General features: G+C 38.6%; 2 protein-coding genes across 4 annotated transcripts in view; both read left to right on the forward strand.

The window, feature by feature from the left end:
* Positions 1 to 2,543: 2,543 nt before the first annotated feature.
* LOC116696463 (zinc finger protein ZIC 4) lies at positions 2,544 to 8,883 on the forward strand. The gene is made up of 2 exons (XM_032527494.1): positions 2,544 to 3,305; positions 7,144 to 8,883. The coding sequence occupies exons 1-2, from the start codon at positions 2,783 to 2,785 to the stop codon at positions 7,773 to 7,775; spliced, it is 1,155 nt and encodes a 384-aa protein (XP_032383385.1). The 5' UTR covers positions 2,544 to 2,782; the 3' UTR covers positions 7,776 to 8,883.
* Positions 8,884 to 14,612: 5,729 nt separating this feature from the next.
* pcca (propionyl-CoA carboxylase subunit alpha) overlaps positions 14,613 to 21,240 on the forward strand; it is a 26,282-nt gene continuing 19,654 nt past the window's right edge. For all 3 annotated transcript variants that reach the window (XM_032527478.1, XM_032527479.1, XM_032527477.1), the window contains exons 1-6: positions 14,613 to 14,751; positions 17,432 to 17,509; positions 17,894 to 17,941; positions 18,809 to 18,877; positions 19,159 to 19,272; positions 20,831 to 20,884. In XM_032527478.1, coding sequence (XP_032383369.1) covers positions 14,698 to 14,751; positions 17,432 to 17,509; positions 17,894 to 17,941; positions 18,809 to 18,877; positions 19,159 to 19,272; positions 20,831 to 20,884 — 417 coding nt within the window. In that variant the 5' untranslated portion in view covers positions 14,613 to 14,697. The remainder of the gene's footprint in view (positions 14,752 to 17,431; positions 17,510 to 17,893; positions 17,942 to 18,808; positions 18,878 to 19,158; positions 19,273 to 20,830; positions 20,885 to 21,240) is intronic.

Consider the following 21,240-nt stretch of genomic DNA (forward strand, 5'->3'; position numbering starts at 1 on the left):
GCTTTTCTAGTCTTAACGACTACTCCAAGCGCTTTCACATCATACAGGAAACATTCACCATTCACACACATTCATACACTGAGGCCCAGGCTGCCGTACAAGGTGCCACCTGCTCATCAGATAAACACTCACACACATTCACACTCCGATGCACAGCATCGGGGGCAACTTGGGGTTCAGCATCTTGCCCAAGGACACTTCGACATGGGACTGCAGGACCAGGGATTGAACCACCAACCTTCTGATTGGCAGCCAACCACTCTACCACTGAGCCACAGCCACCCGAAGTGATTTTTTTTAGAAATAATATGGGCCCTTTAACAACTGGACTGGAGTAAAGCATATATGTTTGTGATGTTTTTTTTTAACGTATTTTTATTTTTCAGATATATGGACAATATAGGGCAGCTTTTCAGCCAGTTCCTGGACTTGGTTAGTGTAAGGGATGGGTGAAAACGTGTTTGTGTCTGTGTAATGAATCATGTGAATATTCAATAAACCTCTATGACGTATACTTAGTTCACCCAAAGATCAATTCAAAACTTTCCAGATAGAATAGTGAATGTCGTGTACATAATCCTTGTAAACCTTCACAATTATTCCCCAAAAGAACCAAGCAGGCCTTTTTGCACGATCAAAATTTTCTTCTAAACTTGCAATTTTCAGGGTGTAGTTTGCTAGTTCGAAGTTTGTTGTTTTTCCCAGAAGGAAGCAGAGTTTGAGAACGGCAACACCATAGAGTGGAAGGTGAAGGACAGAACAGACTACTCTTTACTACTACTCTACTACTCTACTACCGTAAAGTTTTGTGACTGTATTTTGCACAATTGTCTGGCCAGGGGCGTAAATTGGGGGGACCAAAGCCTCTTCCATACTTACTACTGCCCACCTACTTCCAGCACCCTTGCTTGCATAACCAACAATTGCCTATTAAATTGTCTGTACTGACTAGTTAATGTATGCTTATTAAAATATAATGTGATTCATGCACCAGCGCCTGTGGTCTGTTTCAGAACCTCCACAATGCTGTTAGCATCATTAGCACACAACGCTAAGTTTTGTACTGGCTGTCTGTCAGCTGGGAATGAGGCAGACGCAGCGGGGTGAGCTAGCTGGCTATAGCATTGGATTATTTGACTAACCATACAGCTGACGTTTTGTAGCAAATTTAATCATGGGTTAGCCCACGATTGGTCAAAACAGTCATTCTAAAAATAACTTCATGAGTGTGTTTAACAGTGTCATTTCGTAACATACTATGATTTAGCCATCAAACATCAGCATGAGCCATTTGTCTCCATAGCACTTCACAAAGATGGATCAACATTGAAATATAACAAAACGTATTGTTTCTATCCATTTCCTGTTTGTTTTTTTACGGAAGTTAGAGAAACTAGAGATGTTAGTATATGACGCCATTGACGGGCTACCAAATGTGTCATTGATTAAAATCACAGATTTTTCTGAATTTGAACACTGTTGGAAACATTTGGGATAATAACACAGCTTAGCAAAATAAATAGCATAGGTATAGTCATTTTTATCCATTTTAATTCTGAAATATCACAAATGATTATCTTTAAGATTACACATATATTCTCATAATTACTTAATTCTTATTGTTTCAAAAAAGAAAGTGGTCCAAAAGAAGCCCTTGTACTCAGTTGAGTAATCTTATTCTATTATAAAAACTTTGTGCAGGGCTCCAGGCTGTAACCATTCAAGTGCAATTTGTCAACGCTTTTTTGCAAAAAGAACAACACAATTCTGCCAAACACTTGAACCCTACATTTCAAAGCAGGTTAGTACCATGCAGATCATTTGGCTATTCCCCGATTGTTACTATTATCAATAAATTTATTTCGTTTATACTGTTATATTAACTTACTTTTAAACATTAAACAGTGCTCCCTCTCTTTTCTTATTCAGAAAGGTCATTTTGGTGTTTGGGATGCAGGAAAAAAAATCCTTACAACATGGGCTTACACCCAAATGCATAACAGTATGGTTATTTGATTTCAATCATTTCTGGACAAAAGTGGTATTTTATGATAGGGAGGTACAGTATAGACAATATCCGGCTTTTGAAACAAATAAAGCTGGTTTTATTTATTTTTTCATGGTAAATATTGATAATAACCTCATCAAAAATAATAATGGGGTAATAATATACAAATGGCAGCAATGCTGGGAATAATTGTCAAAACTATAAAAATAACATTTTATAGTGAAAATCTAGAATTGTCATACAAGACACGGAATGATACTAAAAATATTTGTGTTTGTCTGTCAATTACGGTTACACAAACACAAAGATTTATTTTTTATGTTGTCTTATTAACAAAAATGTCCATGTAATGTTGAGTTCACAAACTTAGGTTATCCACATAAACCCTGTGACAACGTTGAATTTGTTGTGTGTAGGCTCCCATAACTTTGGGGGTCTGTTAGTTGAACAATAAGAAAAGGGAATGAAGGAAGGAAGGATTGAAGAAGGAAAGGAGACGAGGACGCCCCACACACTGATGGGTTGCGTCCTGCTGTTTCTTCGCCTCCGTTCACCTCCATTCACACAGTAAATAAAAGCATGGAGGCTCCGAGTCTCGGGATCTAACACCGAACAGCGGGGGGTAAAGACACCGCATGCGCTCTCCCTTTTACCAAAACACACAGGAAGGAAGCAGGACAGTAGCGGACGCTTTGCCAGTTGGATTTAACTCGTTTAACGTGGAAGAGAGGGTTGTAGTTGGAGACAGGAGCGGGGTAGCCCGCCGTGCTGAGCATGAAGCGGACGGCTGTAGTGGCCAGGCACAATGGCCTCGTCTCTCCGCTGGGGAACAACAACTCCGGGGCTTCGAGCATCGTCTCACCACCACAGCCGAGAGCCACTAGTATCTCCGCTTCTGCCGACAGTGGTGTCGGCGGTGGGATGGATGGCCTGCTGGATTTCTCCAAAGGCCCCACCATCAAAACCGAGCTGGTCTGTAAATGGATTGACCGAACTTCTTCGAGACAGAGGCTTGGGCGGACGGCGACATCCGTCTGCGACCAAACTTTCAGCTCCATGCACGAGCTAGTGGACCACGTCACCACCGAGCATGTAGCAGCGGGGCTCGAGACCCTCAGTCATGTCTGCATGTGGGACGAGTGTATGCGCGGCGGGAAGGCATTCAAAGCCAAATACAAACTCATCAACCACATTCGCGTGCACACCGGGGAGAAGCCTTTTTCATGCGCATTTCCCAACTGCGGCAAGATGTTCGCACGCTCCGAGAACCTCAAGATCCACACTCGCACGCACACTGGTAGGGTCTCATGATTCTGTGACTACACAGAGCGCTGTGATACAGTCATTATAGTCTTTAAATCTGTGTCACCCGTTTAGACAGCAGCCTCCTGATAGAGAATAAAGAGGTTAATAGAGATTGTTCCCCGTCAGATAGGAATCCCCTCCATGTTTACGTAGGCACAGTTCAGTACCCCATTCACATCCGGCCTTCATGCTTCCTTGTTTCCTAGAGGAATCATAGCTCGAAACTGCAGCTCAGGAGTCATGCAAGGTGACAGTAACCAGGACAAAGCAGCTGGATTGTGAAAGAGGGAAAAGGATTAGTGCAGAATCTAATTGATTCGATGTACACAAAAGAACTCAGTGTGTTGAGACATTCATATGGTCATAGCTGTCATTTTAATTCCCAGCCTGCATTTAAACATAGTTTGCAGGAATTTTATTATTTATCACAATTACCCGGAATCAGGCCTATATTATGTCAATGTGTTCAGTTTTAATTATTCAGTTGCCAGTTGTTTAAAAATGTGGCATTCCATTTAGGCCAAACTTAGACACCCTTTAAAAAGGGATTAGAAAATGTAATTTAAATATGTTGTAATGCTCAATGAATCATTTATTAATGTTCTATAGATTAATTATAAGTTGTCAATCTGTTGTGTTGTATTTGCTCGCTTGTTTTTTCATGGTTTAATTAGCCAGTGTAAGGGAAGATAGCATTGATAAACTTTAACATCCCAGAATAGACTCTGACAAAGTTTCAAGGTTTCTTTATTAGTACCCAAGGGTAAATTTGTTATGTAGATAGGAGGTAAAACAAGAAATCACAGTGATACATATTTAAAGGACATGAAAGCAAATACCATACAATGTAGACCTAGTGATAATGTTCTTAGTATCTTAAACTCTCAGGCTACTAGGACACCTCACCAATATCTATTTAGACAACCCACTTGATTCATTATTATTAGAATCCATCTTACTAATAAATCTAATTCCATATGTCCTACTAACTTAAGTTTAACCTTATAAACTAAGGTGGATAAAAAGGCAAAGCAAGTGCAATGATGGAGCCATGGGGATTTTTTCACAACCTGGCAACCCCATAAATTGTTTTTGTTAATTGCTTAAAACAAATCTATAAAAATACTAAATAATTGAATACATTTTATGAAGCCCTTAGGTGCAACGTTTAAACTCTTTGCTGAGTGTGCCATATTAGAAAGCATTGCCGTCTACCCTTATGTAAATGGTGTTGACGAAATATTAGAAACACTTTTTAGTAGAATGCAATACTACTAAATACCATCAAACTACAGCTTCTAAAATGACCATTGAATTAACCCTACTGAACAACAAAACAAAAAAACTCAACATTAGAACCTCCATGCAGGCAGGATTTAGTGCAGAGCTATTGAATTAGACTGCAATAGTTGTAGCTAGGTGGACCCTTTTAGCTCTTTTAGATGTCCATGGGGTGATGAAATAATGCTGTAAAAGAATTGATCATTGTTTGAGAACCTTTTATTATTCCAAAAACACAAACAGCCCCCATGGTACAAATTAGACTGTGACCACAATAACTACTCCAATTTAGGTTGAGGGTACAACACTAGTATGATGTATACTGCACATAGTACATGACATACCCAGAGATAACTGTACACACACCTAAATGGGATGTGAGAGAATAAATGAGACATTATTATCACATAGAATATAGAAACACCCATTACAGTTGACCTCATAACAAGAAATAAAACAAATCAAAACAATTAGGTCTAACAAGCAGGGAAAAATATATAGATACAGATTAAACACACAAATTTTACCTGTAAATAATAAAATATCTGTGAATATTATATTCAGAACAATGTCCAATCCCAACAGGAATGGCCCAAAACATATAAACCTATTGATTAGATATTCAATTATATTGGTTTATGACATCCTACAGTTGTAGATGGTAAATTATCAGTCAGAATATTAGCTTCTTTTTTATAAGAGTCTTTATACAATGAAGATATCTGTCACATTAAAAAGCAAGTTAAGTTTACCAACATTTTCCCCCAGTACTCCAACATGGATTCACGTCCAAATACAGTCCCTCTAAATCCCACCTTTATGTGACAATTTGAGCACAATTATGTGTCAAAGATAGGGTGGGGGGTGGGGTTACTTTTAAGCAGTGTCATATCCTTAACTGAAGGTTTCTTATGGACACCTCCCATGCCATATTCCACCTATGTTATACAGGTATATATATATATATATATATATATATATATATATATATATATGTATATGTGTATATATATACATATATATATATATATATGTGTATATATATATAAATACATATAATAATACATATAGTTGCAAGTATCAATTCTGGGTTCAATTATTTTATGATCAACAGAAGCAAGCAGTTCTAAGGACCCAAAATTAAAGCAGCAGTAATGAGCGAGGTCTAGGGTTATTGTTTTGTAAGTTATGAATTCCTAAAGTCAATTTCAAAAAGATACTTTAGAGAACAGTTACCATGTATTTGTAAAATTCTCAAAACCTGTTCTTCCTAATTCATCCAAAAAATGGTTTCACTAATTTACAGCAAGTAAAAAAATCAAAAAAAAAAAAAAAAAAAGGATTAACTTTCTTACTACACTCAGTAATGGAGGAACCCAGAAAAGAACAGTCCTCTCTGAAACTTTATCCAATTACCAGGCTCCTCTTTTTTCTCTCATCTTGCACTTGATTGAAATTTCTGAAATACAACCTGTGAGCGTTGTACGCCCTCCCCCCTCTTTATTTGATGTGAACAAAGCTTGATGTGTATTTTTAGGATATTTAGGACAAATTTTGGTACTTTCCCCCAGAGCACGTGCACCAGACGCTTTTTGATTGATGGCAGCCATCAGGCTGATTGGCGTCATATTTCTTGTGAAGCATTTGCATTTGCATCATTTAAAGTTATGCATCAGTATAAAGTATTTTTTCTCTAGCTCATAGACACAGCAAATTAAGCAACAGCATAAGACAACAAATAACTAGAACATTTATTTAAAAGTAAATAAAATATAGTCATTTTTATACTACTACTACTATACTACAAACTATATGTTAGCTGCAGGAAAGAGATGTAGTGAGGTTTTTTATGTACTATTCAGAGCTGCACTCATGTTGCTGGTTGACACCCTTGGTATTGTCAGTTTTCCAATATACATGCCATCCCAATTTACATATCTAAAAAAACATATAAATAGCAAAATGTTGTTGCAAGCCCCTTTTCATTTCTAACTACTTTTATGTGATAAATAAGCCTCCCTTTCCCTTCTTGCAAGGCATACCATTGTATTTATATTTGAACATGACCCAGTTCTTCATCCGCAGGAATATTCCAAAATAATCTCTTCATAATAACTCAGTTTGGCTCTCAAAGTAAATGGTATTTTCTTACAATCCTGTACAGTACACCATATTTCTTTCCAGTTTGAGGCAATAAGTAACTACATGTAATAACATGTAATGTGCACACACTCTTTTGCTCTTAAATGAATGAAATACATTTAACAATTGCATGTGTAGCCTACTAAAGAAACATTAACAAACTCTAAAGAAGCCTCAAGATTTATTTTTAATCACTTCCTTCCAAATTGCCTTTTACCTGAACACAGCCCCACATTCAATGAATAAGAGTGCCTTGTTGCTCAACACATTCAACACACCATAGGTCAAAATGCAATCAGCAGCATATGCGTCAGTGGGGGAGAAAAGTCGGTGACTCTTTAACTGTACCATTACTTAGGGGGGCATTCTAGAGAGTGATGATAACGAGTGTGATGTTTGTGTTGCAGGTGAGAAGCCATTCCAGTGTGATTATTGTGAGCGACGCTTCGCTAACAGCAGCGACCGGAAGAAGCACTCACAGGTCCACACAGCCTCGAAGCCCTATGACTGCAAAGCCCTGGGCTGCACCAAGTCATACACCCATCCCAGTTCCCTGCGCAAACACATGAAGGTTCACGTCAAGTCGTCGCCTACCTCTGAACCCCAGGACGTGTACGACTCCATCTCTCATCAACCCCAACAACCTCATCAAGCCCTCCTCGAGCCCCTCGACCTTAAAATAAATCGCCTCTCTCCATCACTTGCCAATAAAAACACTAATTTTCCTCTCTTGTCCAATCACCAATTGGATATCAGCTCAGCCAGCGAAGCTGATCATAAGCTGCTGCTGCGGAGTTCATCGCCAATGACAATGCCTCTGGATCTCTCTCTGTCAGGCCTGAAAAGTCAGCTGGCCCAGAAGCAGCAGAGTGGTAGGACCCAGCGGAGGAGCCAGCGCTCAGTCAACCCAGCCTTACCTCAGTTGTCTAACATTAAGGAGTGGTATGTTTGTACCAGGAGTACGGCACCACACTTTCCTCTACTTCACCCAGACCACATCAAATCAGAACCTAGTGATGACGAGGATTATGTCACGTAGGGACTGAGAATTTGGACTTGAAGAACATATATTGTCAGACCCAGGTCAGGCACTGTGGAATCGTAGTTGCTGTAAATTTCAAGAACCAGCAGTTATATGGTTCAACATCAGAGGCCCTGCTAAGATGGAGAAGGCTGATGTCAGATCGAGACATGTTTTTTTACTCTGTCTCTAAAACAAAATTCAGCTTGGCGATCATCACTATCTGTGGACCAAAAAGCAACAGCTCAAATGTTGCCAGAAGGGACAAGAGGAATTCAATGGTTATGGTTATCAAAAAAAATGTTTGACAAAAAAACTGCAAGATAGCCAATCAGTGCTAGCTAGCTTACCTAAGCTAACAAAGGGAATGACATTGTACAAATGGACCAGGCAATGTTTAGTACTGCTCTGCTTACTGTTAAAGCATATGAAGTGGTTGTGTACATGAAGACCTCTCTAGGGAGACAGATTATTGACCAATTTATCTAAGTGCTCCACCTAAATGAAGGGCTACATTGACACTGATAGAAGGTGGTTAATGTTATCCTGAGGTCAATATAGCTCTGGACACATGGTACCCCAACAGGTCCAAAACAGCAGGCACACAGGTTGGAGGTGAGCACGTGCCTGTTATGGCCCCAGTATGTTTAAAACAAACTACTTTTTACATCAGATCAAAAATAGTTTGAAGCAGTAAATTTTGCGGTTGGAAAGGGGTTTTTAAGTGCTATAAGGTGATCCGACAAGCACTTTGTTTAAAGCAAACTGATGCCTTTACTTATAAACCATTGGTAGTAACTTGTTGAAACGTGTTTTATGTGATCACAGTCTAATCCAACACAGTAGCCAGCAGTGAAGCTGCAGTTTGAAGACCATAGGGACTGTTCCTTCTTTGTACTGATCATTAAGTGTCTCCTCTATGGACCTCTCAGTGGGTTAATCACCTGCATCTGTTTACACTCCCTCTGCAATTAAGTCAAGATCCCAAGGTTTCCAAAATAACCATATATGTCATACACATATTCCCTTAACATGAAAATGTGTATTAAATGATGCACAAGACATCTAGTGTTTTCCCTTTGATCATATGGTGCAGCTGTAAAAAGTGGAGTCTTGGATTTGAAAATTGACTCATTTTAGCTTCAATGAATCAAGGAAATGAGCAGAATGCATGATGAAAGGTTGTGGTACAGCTTGGAAAAATATCTATATTTGAACTTACTGCATTGAGAACACTTTAAATGAGTATTAAGTCACTTATACCAATGTACATTGTCCATCATCTAGTAGGACATATCAAGCTGGATTTGAGCCTGAGTTCTAAAAATCTAGCTGAATAGGATTGTTTAAACATACAATGAGACCGGATTTAAATGATATTTTAAAGGAAAATGAAGGCTGACTCTACTCAAAGCCTACATAAGTGGCTTATGCCATTGTGGGGATTTATACTTGTGTGCTGGTGTGTCTACGTCATTCTAGTGTATGTCTTTAAGAGAATAGCAGAGCAGAGTCAGTATGTAGTGTGTGCATGCATGCCCTTGATTTCTGGTTTTATGGTGTGTATAACCCACGTCTTACAACCTTAAAACTGAAAGTGAGCACACCTGAAATGTCTAATAATCCCTTATTGCACAGGAAAACGGAGTGCAGTAAGTAACGTAAGTCAAAATTGGAGCAGGAAGTGGGTCTCTAATCTGCGATGGATCTTCACAAGGGTTATCTTGGGAAATTATTTTAATGTTCATCTTCCAAGTAAGTTTGGCTAATGTGGGTTTTTTTTTTAAAACCTTTTAACACTTTTCCCCCAAGCTATTAACTGGGTGTGTACATTATTATTACTGGCAGGAATGATGGACAAAACAGCAAATAACGCCAATGTTGAATGAACCTGGAATTTCCCTTTAAACAATTTAAGTGATTTGAGAATTGTGAGTTTCAAATTCATTCAGGTTTACTTACGACAAATCGATCTGGAAGTCAAGAGTGGAGAGGATACAGGGAAGTTTATACAGTAAGTGCAGAACAAAATTGGACAGAATTGTGTCATTTAAGTTTTGATTCTCAAGCAATAATCTCTAGACACCAATAAGCAACTACTCGCACCCAGTTTATAAAGTTTGTATTATTTTTATGGTTGTCACGTTGAAACAAGGATTTGCACCATCACCTCACAGCTGTGGCCTTTCTGTAGGGAGTCCACATGTCTGTGTGGGTTTTCTCCCACAGTCCAAACACATACAGGTCTGATTAATTGGAAACTGTGAATTAGCTTTAGGCGTAAATGTGAGTGTGAATGGTTGTCTGTCCATATATGTATGCAGCCCTGTGCTAGACTCCCCATGTGAGTTGGGATAGGCTCCAGCCCTCTGTCTCATGTTATCAAGTGCTCAGAGTCTGAAATCCAGTAACTACCCAATCAGGCTGTTGTTATAAATAGTTTGAGTACAAATCTATCCCTGGGTTGTCATAAATGTTACCCTACAGATTGATTGATTTTGCCTCACAATAGGGCAGACATTTCAGAGTTCTTGATCACTGACATATTTGTGTTTTAGAAGGCTGTATGATGCAGTATCACACCATGACCACCAAAAGTCATTGAGGGTTTCCATTTAAGACACCTGAACAATTCATTGTCTAAAAACATGTTCAACACAGCAGATGAAATGCAAGATACAGTCAGCTAATATGAACTCCAGTGAGAAGATCAACCTTTCATTTCCCCCTTTTCCACCCCAACCCTTTGAATTAGCAACACTAAGTCAGCATCTGTCCTTGTATCATAATTACAACAACAAGCTAACGTTGTGTAAGCGTGAAATTTAGTGTGAGGTCAAGAAATTTGACACAAATGTGACCACAGAGCAGCTGAAATCCAGTGTGCCTGAGAAGCCCTGGAACCACTACGCCACCTAAGCATTAAAAGGCTTATTTTTGATCTTGGAAATATTCAGCCATTATCTGTAACCGCTCACATTCACCTATGGGCAATTTACAGTTGAATTTAGAGAAAACTGCATGTCTGTAGACTGGGGGAGGAAACTGCAAAATAATAATGTATACTTTATTAGTCCAGCTAGGGGAAATTACAATTTACATTCTGTTGTTATTACACACAGACCTGAATTATACACCCATGCTCAGTACCTATACAGTAATGGAGAGATGTCAGATTGAGGGGGCCGTGCATGGAAAGGCATCCCTAGCAGTTGAGGGTCCTTGCTCAGGAGCACCTTGGCAGTGCCCAGGGGGTGAACTGGCAACTTTACAGCTACCAGTCTACCACCATACTTTGGTCCATACGGGGATTGAACCACCGACCCTCCAGTTCCCAACCCAACTCGCTACTGGCACCCCAAAATCCAGAGAAAACCCACACTTCAAACAGAACGGTTCGAACCCTGACTCTCCTGATCTAAGGCACAATGCAGCCCTTGGAAATACTATTAAGTAGTACATGGAATAAGATGTCTTACTGTACCACTAGTTTAACTGTTGAAGTGATAATAGTTGGTCCACTAGACAATTTTTTTCTTCTAACCACATAATTCAAGCCAACTAAATAAATCTGTATCCTGGTGCTAGGTGACTAATTGACGTCAGGTATGAATCAGATATACACTGCCTGCTGAGATTGCTTCCCAATAAGCTGTTTTTAAAGTTGGCATATGCTGATGCTATTTTACAAAAGACCCACCTTCAATCTACATTTCCCGGTGTCCCACACTACTGATGCATGTGAGATCCTTTTACACCAAACCTGATGACCGGTGTCCATCTGTTTTAACAAGAAAAAGACAACAGCAGTAAGAGTTTTAAGAAGATTATGATGAATTTTGTTGTCAGACTTATAATGTACTCTGTCGTGGTCCATAATTTAAAATACAGTGTCACAAACACACTGAACAAGTAGTATATAAGTTAGCAAGTATATTTATTTGTTTGTTTTTTTAAATTATTATTAAAAACACTTGTAGCCCACATTACTTGTTGGAGGCACTAGCAAGTTTCTGATAGGTTACTTACTTACTAACAGTGAGTAAAATTGCAGTTTTCATGCAGGTCCACTGGTCACATGCAGTCATCACAGAGCAATACAAAAACATCTAAAATGAATTTCTCAATAAATTGTTTTTTTTACGCACATGAAAATGTAATATGTTAAATAAACCATTTAAATCCTAACTTATTATTAGTCTTCTGTTAAGCACATATGAAGCAGGCACAGCTACTACAACTACTACTACTTTTACTTTTAGCTTCTAAATCCTTCTTTTCATGTCCAGGAATGCAGAGAGGACTTTACAAATTAGTGTTTTTGTGTGGATAAGAATTATTTTTGCCTGATTAGATTTGAAAAATAACCTACAGTTGCAGGGCTACTATTTGTTCATTTTTTGTGGCTTAACTTCTTATTTTTTTAAATGTTTAAATATTAAAAAATTGTGTATAGAAACCAATACAGCAGCAACTTTAAAACAAATAAGTGTTGAGGTATTTACTTGTTTAATTCAATTTAGTTTTTATTTTATTAATCAAATAGCTACAGCACCTGTGACCCTTTTCTTTCAACCATAAAAAAGCCAAATAGGCTTCCCAGGATTTGACAGACTCAAGCCAGGCCAAATATTTTTGAAAAACTTTTAATTAGTCAACAATATCATCCTGGCAGGCTATTCCGAGCAACTAATTTCCACCTAAATTGAAAGCTACACATGGTAACAGGTTATTCAAACCTATACACGGCCGGGAATAATGAAGATATGGGCCCAGTGTCCTCAGTAGCAGCTAACTGTGTCCACCCCTCTGTCATCAAGTGAACAGGATTACTGATGTGAAGCTGACTTTGATTTCCAAGTGGGATTGTATATGTGGATTCATGGACGTGATACTTCTGTGTGACATATGATTTACTGATTTTTTTATCACTGGAATGCAGCATAACATTTCTGAGTAACTGCACAATAATTACAATTTAGTGTGATTTTGTAAGTCAGTAGTTCCCAATGTGGGTCAGGCCCCTCACAATGAGTCACAAGATAAATCTGTTTGGTTGTGATGATTAACAGGCGACAAAAGCAAACAAAAACATATTTCAGCTATGCAAAGGTATGTTATTTCAGATTTTCATTTAATCTTCTTAAAATCGGGATATGTTATCTTCTTCAGGGCTCTAGGGAGTGCTGTTCTAAATAAATGGCAAATGACATTTGACCAAAACTTAGATTTGAAGGATTCACTTTAAACACAACATGCACAACTGACCCTAGGAAACTCCAGCCAATGTGGAGAGACACAAATAGAGCACTAATATTTCTCTTTAACTCCAGAAAGCACAGGGACCCACGTGCATCTGTTAGGATTTTATATATTCATTTGTTTTGCTACCTTGGTTAATTTAGTCTGAAGGAAAATAAGTAAAATGCGTAGTCTTAAAGAAGACATGCTCCTTTGGGTTATCTACTAGAACATATTTACATGCTTTAATGTTCAAAAATCATGTTGTTGTTTTTTCATTTTGCCTACTGCTGCATCTGCTGTATTCACCCTCTGTCTGTCTGTCTTAGCGACTGTTTCTTAAAAGCTGGAGTCTTGTGGAGAAAGATTACTATTTATGTTTGACCTCAACAACCAAACCATAGGCTGTAAAAATAACGGCCGTAATATCGGTGAGATCACCCACTGGTTTGTGGACAGCTGTTTTGAAGTCAGGAGTTTGCATTTTGGCCGTTGCTATCTTGGTGTTTTGGAGCCAGAAGTGACTCTATTTAAACAAAAAGGCTAAGCCAGTGTTGTGTATGGTTTCATGGTGCTGCATTAATCTAATTGCTAAAGAGGGAAAGTTGTTGATTTTCAACTGTTTTCACTGCTCCAGCAGAGTGGTTAAACGCAGAACTTTTTCTTAAGTTACCAGCTAACGCTAGTTTGGTATAATGCTAAATAAGACATTTTTAGGCAAATAAAGTGTTCTAATTAACTTTGAGAAAGTTCAAGATGAAACGAGGACAACACCCAAAAAGAAGTTCATGGCTATTTCAATATGCAATGGGCCATGGATACGCATTGGCCTCTGTCGTGATTGACAGGTTGGCACCAAAACATGCCCTGCTTTATTGTCTATTTTAAAATAAATGGGACCATAATTTACAAAATGAACATAATGTTGTATTAAATTAAAGAAGACTTTAAACTTTGAGGCCATAATCTCATTAGGAAAATGTTTATTGAGGTAATAAATCAAGTGAGAAGTAGGGTCATTTACCCATAGACCTGCATGGAAACAGACTTCTTTTTGCAACCAGTGGAGTTGCCCCAGGCTTTAAATTAGATAGAATGCAGATTCAGGCATGTCCGCACTGCGCATATCTCTTATAGTGGAAATGCATTAAGAAGAGATCATTTCGATTAGTATGAACATGAGGAACAATAAGAACAACCAAACACTGTTGCATAGTAGGCCCATGAATATTGTTTTAAAATGGACTTAACCAACCTATCCTTTACGGTCATAATCCCCTGTTATTATACAAAGCAGTAAGTCTACTCCTTATTTCTTACAAAACATATTCTGAATTACCAATTTATTTTTTCTGAAAATTGCCCCACAATAAATTCTTGTTTGTTGACAGAAAATCTATGGTGTACCCACCAGACTAAAGGAACTCTTGCTTGGATTTTGTCTTCTGCCAAATACTATTTAAAGGCAGCGTTTCTTTTTTGCAGGTATGATGATGAATGATGAGGATGATGAATGACGATGATGATGATGAATGATGATGATGAGGAGGATGATGAAGAATGAATGAATAAAGTTGCGAGAAAAAAAAAAAACATGATTGGTGTTGACGCCTCTCTCTCCACCAATCTGGTCTCTTTAAAGCTAATACGTCATCACGTCAGTGTGGGTGGTTGGTCGTCACCGTCACAGTTTGGCAACATGGCGGCGCACAGGGTCTCTCCATCACTGAACAGGCTGCTGTTTGCTGTAAAGGTGAGCTCTTCACACTGTTTGCTGTTCACAGAGTGACTGTGCAAAGTGCGAGCTCGTTGACCACACTGACAGCCGTGTGCTTACTATCAGCAGAATGACATGATAGCTGTTAGCATTAGTCAACACCTGCTAATGACAAGTAGGACAGTCCTGAACGTTCTTGATGGAACAGACATGGATCGTCCTTAGACGAGATAATGAGCCAAAGAACCGCGTTGCTAAAGTTGGAAAAAGTAAATAATGGTGCTTTTTTTGCCAGAAAGAGACTGATTCCAGTTCGACTTTGACAGACAGGCTGTGCTCCAAACGTGTGTATAAAACAGGTTCTGGTACGATGGTGCTGACCATTCACACAGTCTATCCTGTTTAAACAGCTGTAATTACATTTAGTTGACCTTAGAAAGAAATCGCTGGATTGTTTTAAAGGGTTCCAGACAGCGTCTTTAACTTGTTTTGACTGGGTCCTCTAAGGTCTTATGTTTCACCGGATCGGTCCACCCTGGCCCCCCAGTGGCCACCTACTTGTGATACTTTGGTTAAACACTAGAGGAGCAAAATTTAAAGCAAACTGGTTTACCCTCAAGGTGAAACAGTAAGTTCCTCAAGGCTTTTGCATTAGAAAGGCCTCACTCACAAAGTTGTCACATTTCTTTCTTGTCACTCCACCAAGCTTTACTGCATAATGATCAGGTGGCACAGTGCAACTTCAGTACTTGTTTTTGTATCAGTTTTATTACAATTGCTTTCCCACTTAATATAACCTTGACATCTTTTTGATTATATATTGAGTTTAATTTTTTTGTACTGGTCCAAGCCAGGAATTGCAACTTCCGTGTCCTTCACATGATGCCATTACTATAGACCTTCATGGTGGAAGTGTCATCTGTAAATCAGTGAATACATTTTTTTTTTTTTTCTCAAGCATCCCAACCCCCGCAAAAATAAACTTTTCACTATCAGAATTTGATCTATCCGATACCATTTGGAAAGTCTAAAAGAAAATAAACTGTTAAATCCCTTTTAAGTAGCTGGCTCGGCCGGCCGGGGTCTCTATTACACCTGCTCCATATACTGTAAAAGTAAGTCCTGTTTCATGCCGGGCTTTGAAGCAAATCAAACCTAGTGGGCAGGTGGTGGATTTGCTACACCTGCACTGACATGGCCCAAAAAGACTTTCCCCTAGGTTTCCATGGGTAAAGACACATCTGTAAATTAGTGGATACATTTTTTTTGAGCATCATAACCCCCTGTGGAGTGACTTGTTTCACAAGAATCAGAACATTTCATCAGAATAGGATCCATCTGGCCCGATAACATTTGGAAAGTATAGAAGAGCTGTTAGTGGAGCGCTAGACGGATGGGCGGAGGCCTCTAGTGCACCTGCTCTATGGATCCCGTAGTGTGGAAGTAGTGCTGATTATCCGGGTAAATTTTAGCTCCATGATGGTTTCAATGACTGGCCTCAAATGCTGTATCCAGTTCTTCATGTATGCTTCATTCATGCATATTCATCTGCCACTGAGCAACTCACATAGGAATGAACAGAGCTCTGCCTCAAAATCTGTATCCATGTTTTTTTTTTTTAATACATCCATGGTCACCCATTGGTTTTCATTTCTGTATGTTCTGAAAGTCAATTGGCAGACATGCTTATCTCATAGCATATGTCTGTGAACAAGTGTTCCTGTTTTTGCCAATAAAACGTGATATTTGCCTGGGAACCAAATGAATCTGCAAGCTCATTTCTTCTGGCAAATGCAGTTGAGATTTGGTCTTTGGCTGTCAGGTTACGCAATAGCAGCTACCACAGAAAGTTCCACATCACCTGCAGTCATTTTGTTTTTTTCTGAAAATGCCTCATTGGCGCTCTTCTAAAGAGAAATCATCTCAAACATGCCCCATATTGAATAAACACTTGTGATTTGCATATTGGAGCTCAAGCTGAATGAAATCTGTTAAAAGTAAAAGGGGGACCAGACACATTTGAGAGAGCTAATAAAACAGGGTACCTGGAATGGAAAACTTAATTTACTTGAAATCCTAACACAGATTAGCTTGGTTTATAAAATGATTAGTAAAATTAGTGTAATATGCAAAACCAGTGTTAAAGTTGTTTAAGGCTACTGTGTACTGTGGACAGTGGCAGGCATTTTTTGTCATTACGGGCCTGGTTAATTATAGTGTTTGATTGCACTGTGGCTTTTTAGGGGCCAATTTGTTTATGTCAACCGCACAAAAAGGATTTACGGCCAACAGCCTTGCTTTTATATAGCAGTTGCGAGCGTCTTTCAAATTTATAGCTTCATCCAGTCAAACGCTAACTTTACTAAACACTTTTTTCCTGTATGCCAAATGGGCAGACGGCCTGATAATTTCACCTGCCACTACCAACAATTTACTTTCATTCAGTGGGTGATAATTTTCCGACCCTGAGATAACCTAACAAATTATCACACCACAAAACATCCTAATATATCATTTCCCAGCCAGAATCTTTTTCAGTTTTTCATGCAAGGTATTTGTTTGTGGAGTTTGTCATAGAAATAAAACGGGAATTGGTATGCATAACTATTAATAGAGTTGATTAAATTCAAACGTATACCACACCCTTACACATACCGCAACCCTAATTGAATTTGACATTATTTAGTAGCCTAATGTATTTGTATGTGTTTTGCAGTATGCCCCATTCCAGTCAGGATGCTGTGCAGTGCACTGTAGCGCTCAATATTCCACCGTCCACACTCCCAGTGAAAAGGTAATGCATAGCTCCTGCTCCAGGTTTGACTGTATTGGATGTTTTCAACAAGCAGCTGTTAACACTGTAGAAAATGTCAAAATTAGGACATTGTGAGGCAAGATGTGATTTATGTGTGACATTGGTAAGAACAGGTGTGGTTGCTGAAATAGAATGCCTTGCTACAGAGTTAAGGTGTAAAGAAAGAGTCTTCTCTATGACAAACAGTTGGAGTGAAGATGGTCTTGCACGTAATTGTCATAAATTTGCAATCGTGATTCACCCTGTTCATGATTTAATTTTTAAATAATTTTTTTTTTTATGACCAATTCTCATTTAATTTTACGAGCCAACTGCATCACAAAAGTCATCACTTTCTTCTGTGTCTCCTGTTTCCTTCCACAGACCTTTGATAAGATCCTCATTGCTAACAGAGGCGAGATTGCTTGCAGGGTAAGACTGGCTGACAGACATGCACTGTAGATGAAATCCAACTGAAACTGGTGTTGGATTTCTGTCCAATACATAAAGACATACACTCACTGGGGCCTCACCTCATACCACCCCAGATGGAGGAGCTTGGAAAAAATATTCCATAAGGGCAGAAATATGAACAGGTTTAACCACAGACTTGGCTTTGTTCCTTTTTTTTTGGCTGATTTTTATTAATAGTACCAGAGCCCGTCTACGGAGAGCTTGTTCTATTAAGCCCCATTGTAATGAATTTGGTTGCAGTTCCACCAAAGTTCCACTGGGGGTCATCGCGGTAGAGTGCAAAATGAATGGGACTCTTTGGAGCTAGACGGCTAAATTTGCCGCTTTTACCTGATTGTTGTTGAGAAATCTCAGATTTGATTGTAGTTTTTGCAAGTTTAACATGGATACAGGTTGAAAGTTGAATGAACGAGTACTTATGTCCTTTTGATCTCTTACAGGCTGAGTCGTTAAAGCGACTTTAAAAAAATTAACATCCAGCAGTGTGTGTTTTCTTAGCCTCCCCTTTCGGATGCAACAATCAAATTACTAGACCAAAAATGATATCCTGAGAAAAGTGGATTTTCAGGGACATAGCTTCATAGGCCTCCATTCATTCTGCACTCGCCAGTGAGCGCCCCCATATGGAGCCAGTGTGGAACCGCAAAAAGGTTCAAAAGCCGGAAGTTTCCCCAGAGTGGAAGTTCCCCCCTTATTAGACATTCTCTGCTAGTACATTTCCATCTTAACACATAGCAAGCTGTACCTACATATGGTAATTATCATTGTATTTGACATTGACCATAGAGCAAAGCACAAGTTGTTAATATTTTTTTTTTCCATCAGGTGATGAAGACATGTCATAAGATGGGCATCCAGACTGTAGCTGTTCACAGTGATGTAGACTCTAGTGCTGTGAGTTTCCATCTGTTTTATCCAATGATATAAATTAGGGTTTAATACCGGGGATTAAGATCCTGTATTTCCCAGGAAATTCTTGCTAACATCTACTTGTTTTTAAGCCTGGTGTGTGTACTGAAAACGTGTGTATGTGTAACCAGTGGACTTCTGCGTTGTGTAATGTTACTAACTCGTAAAAACTTGTAAAACAACAAAGTCAGATGAAATCAAGATGTAGAAAAGTTGGGACAGACATTGTAAAATTATAATACTTCCCTGTGTATGTGTATATCTAGGTTCATGTAAAGATGGCCGATGAAGCAGTGTGTGTTGGCCCTGCCCCCACCAGTAAGAGTTACCTGAACATGGATGCCATCATGGATGCCATCAGAGTGACTGGAGCACAAGCTGTAAGCATTTACATGGTTCTTGTGACATTATGTGACTGTGGTAGGCGACATGCATGACACTCTGTGTACTTGATACACATGTTCATCACATTTCACAGAGCTGTGTCAAGAGGTTCAGTTATTGCATAGTGAAGTGCAATTCAGGTGCACCATAAAAAAGACAGAAAAGTACTGTACCTAAACAACAACAAAAACCCTATCAACTACAAGAAATATACGGCATCAACAAAGACACTATAAACAACAAGTATTGACATGGGCCTGCTGTGGTGAACTACAATGTTCTGAAAGTGGACTACACAAAGGGGTTCTGGATACTTCATCCCATGCAACCTTACCGTGTTGTTGCATGCAGGCTCTATAAACTTGGACAACCCAGTGGAAAATATTATTAAACCCTTGTGTTGTCTTCCCTTTTTTCCCCTTATCTCAACATTTTTGTTGCTTTTTACAAAGTTTTTTATGAAGTTTTTTATATTTTTGATTTTTGTTGTTGTTGATTTTGCTGCCTTTTCCAACATTTTTCACCCTTATTTCAACTTCCTTTATATCGAATATTAAAAAAAAAAACTTTAAAAACGGGTCCAATTTGACCCAAAGACAACATGAGGGTTAATCATCACCATTTTATTTCCCATCTTATTTTGCATTAATTAAGGCATTCTCACCCTGTTTTTATGCTTATTCTATGTCTATTTTGAAGCACTATTACGATGTATTACCCATCTTATTTTGCAATAATTATGTCAGTTTTCATGTGAAGCACTCAATACATGTAATTTCCTTATTGAAAAGCACTGAGCTGTAGTAGTGCTGTGCGATTTGGCCAAAATCTTCTATTTCGGTATAAGTCCTTCTATATGTTGATAACAATATATATCATGATGAATGATGTTTTCTGCTAATTCTGCTAATTTTCGTATACTCCTTTTTGTGAATTAAATCCTTGATTTTTTTTTTTTTCTCATTTTATTAAGAACTTGTGTGCAAAATTGACATAGACATAAATGTTGCTGTGATGCAGTTTGGCCGCTGTTTTTTCCGTCATTGAGATAGAAACAATATAGAAAAATATACTGTGGCCTCACAGCAAGAAGGTACCAGGTTTGAACCCAGGTTGTCCCGGGCCTTCCTGTGTGGAGTTTGCATGTTCTCCCTGTGTCTGCATGGGGTATTTTCCAAGTGCTCTGGTTCCCCCCTCCACTAAAAACATGTTCTGTTTCCTCTCACTTCATTGGATGTCGCTTTGGATAAAAGTGCCAGCTAAATGACGTGTAATGTAAAATATAGAGGATTGTGCCCATGTATTTGTAGTTACAGTCTCCACTGTGTTATCTGCTATGACAGTCTGAGATGAAGTAGGTGTTTTTTTTTTTGTAAAAGTCAATCAGCATGTCCTTCATTATGCTTGTATTGATCTTGAGGTGAGAAGCTTGACCCCTGTCTAAATAGCAGACTCATCTTTGTAAAGCAGACTGACAACAACACAATCATCAGTGTAAAGCTATTGCTTTGTGTTTTAAAGCCTTGGAAACAAATCAATTTTTTCTCTGTGAAGGTACATCCTGGCTATGGGTTTCTCTCTGAAAACAAAGAGTTTGCAAAGCGACTGGTGAGTAAAACGTAGAATCAGCTAAACACACACACACACTTATTTTCTTTAATCACATTAAACACCTTACTACCATGAGTTCAAAATGAATCAAGGACAAACCAATGTAATTGATTATTGCTTTAGCGGTAAGACATGTATTTGTTGCTGATGTTTTTACAGTCTTTGACCTATTTATACTGACCAAAATTATAAACTCAACACTTTCGCTGTGTGAGCTGAACTCAAAGATCTAAGACTTTTTTTCTTTGTACACAAAAGGCTTATTTCTCTCAAATATTGTTCAAAAATCTGAGAAAATCCATCCACCTCACAAGGGTGGCATATCAAGATGCTGATTAGACAGCATGATTATT

Source organism: Etheostoma spectabile, chromosome 10, assembly GCF_008692095.1.
Source record: "Etheostoma spectabile isolate EspeVRDwgs_2016 chromosome 10, UIUC_Espe_1.0, whole genome shotgun sequence".
In the NCBI taxonomy this organism is placed as follows: Eukaryota; Metazoa; Chordata; class Actinopteri; order Perciformes; family Percidae; genus Etheostoma; species Etheostoma spectabile.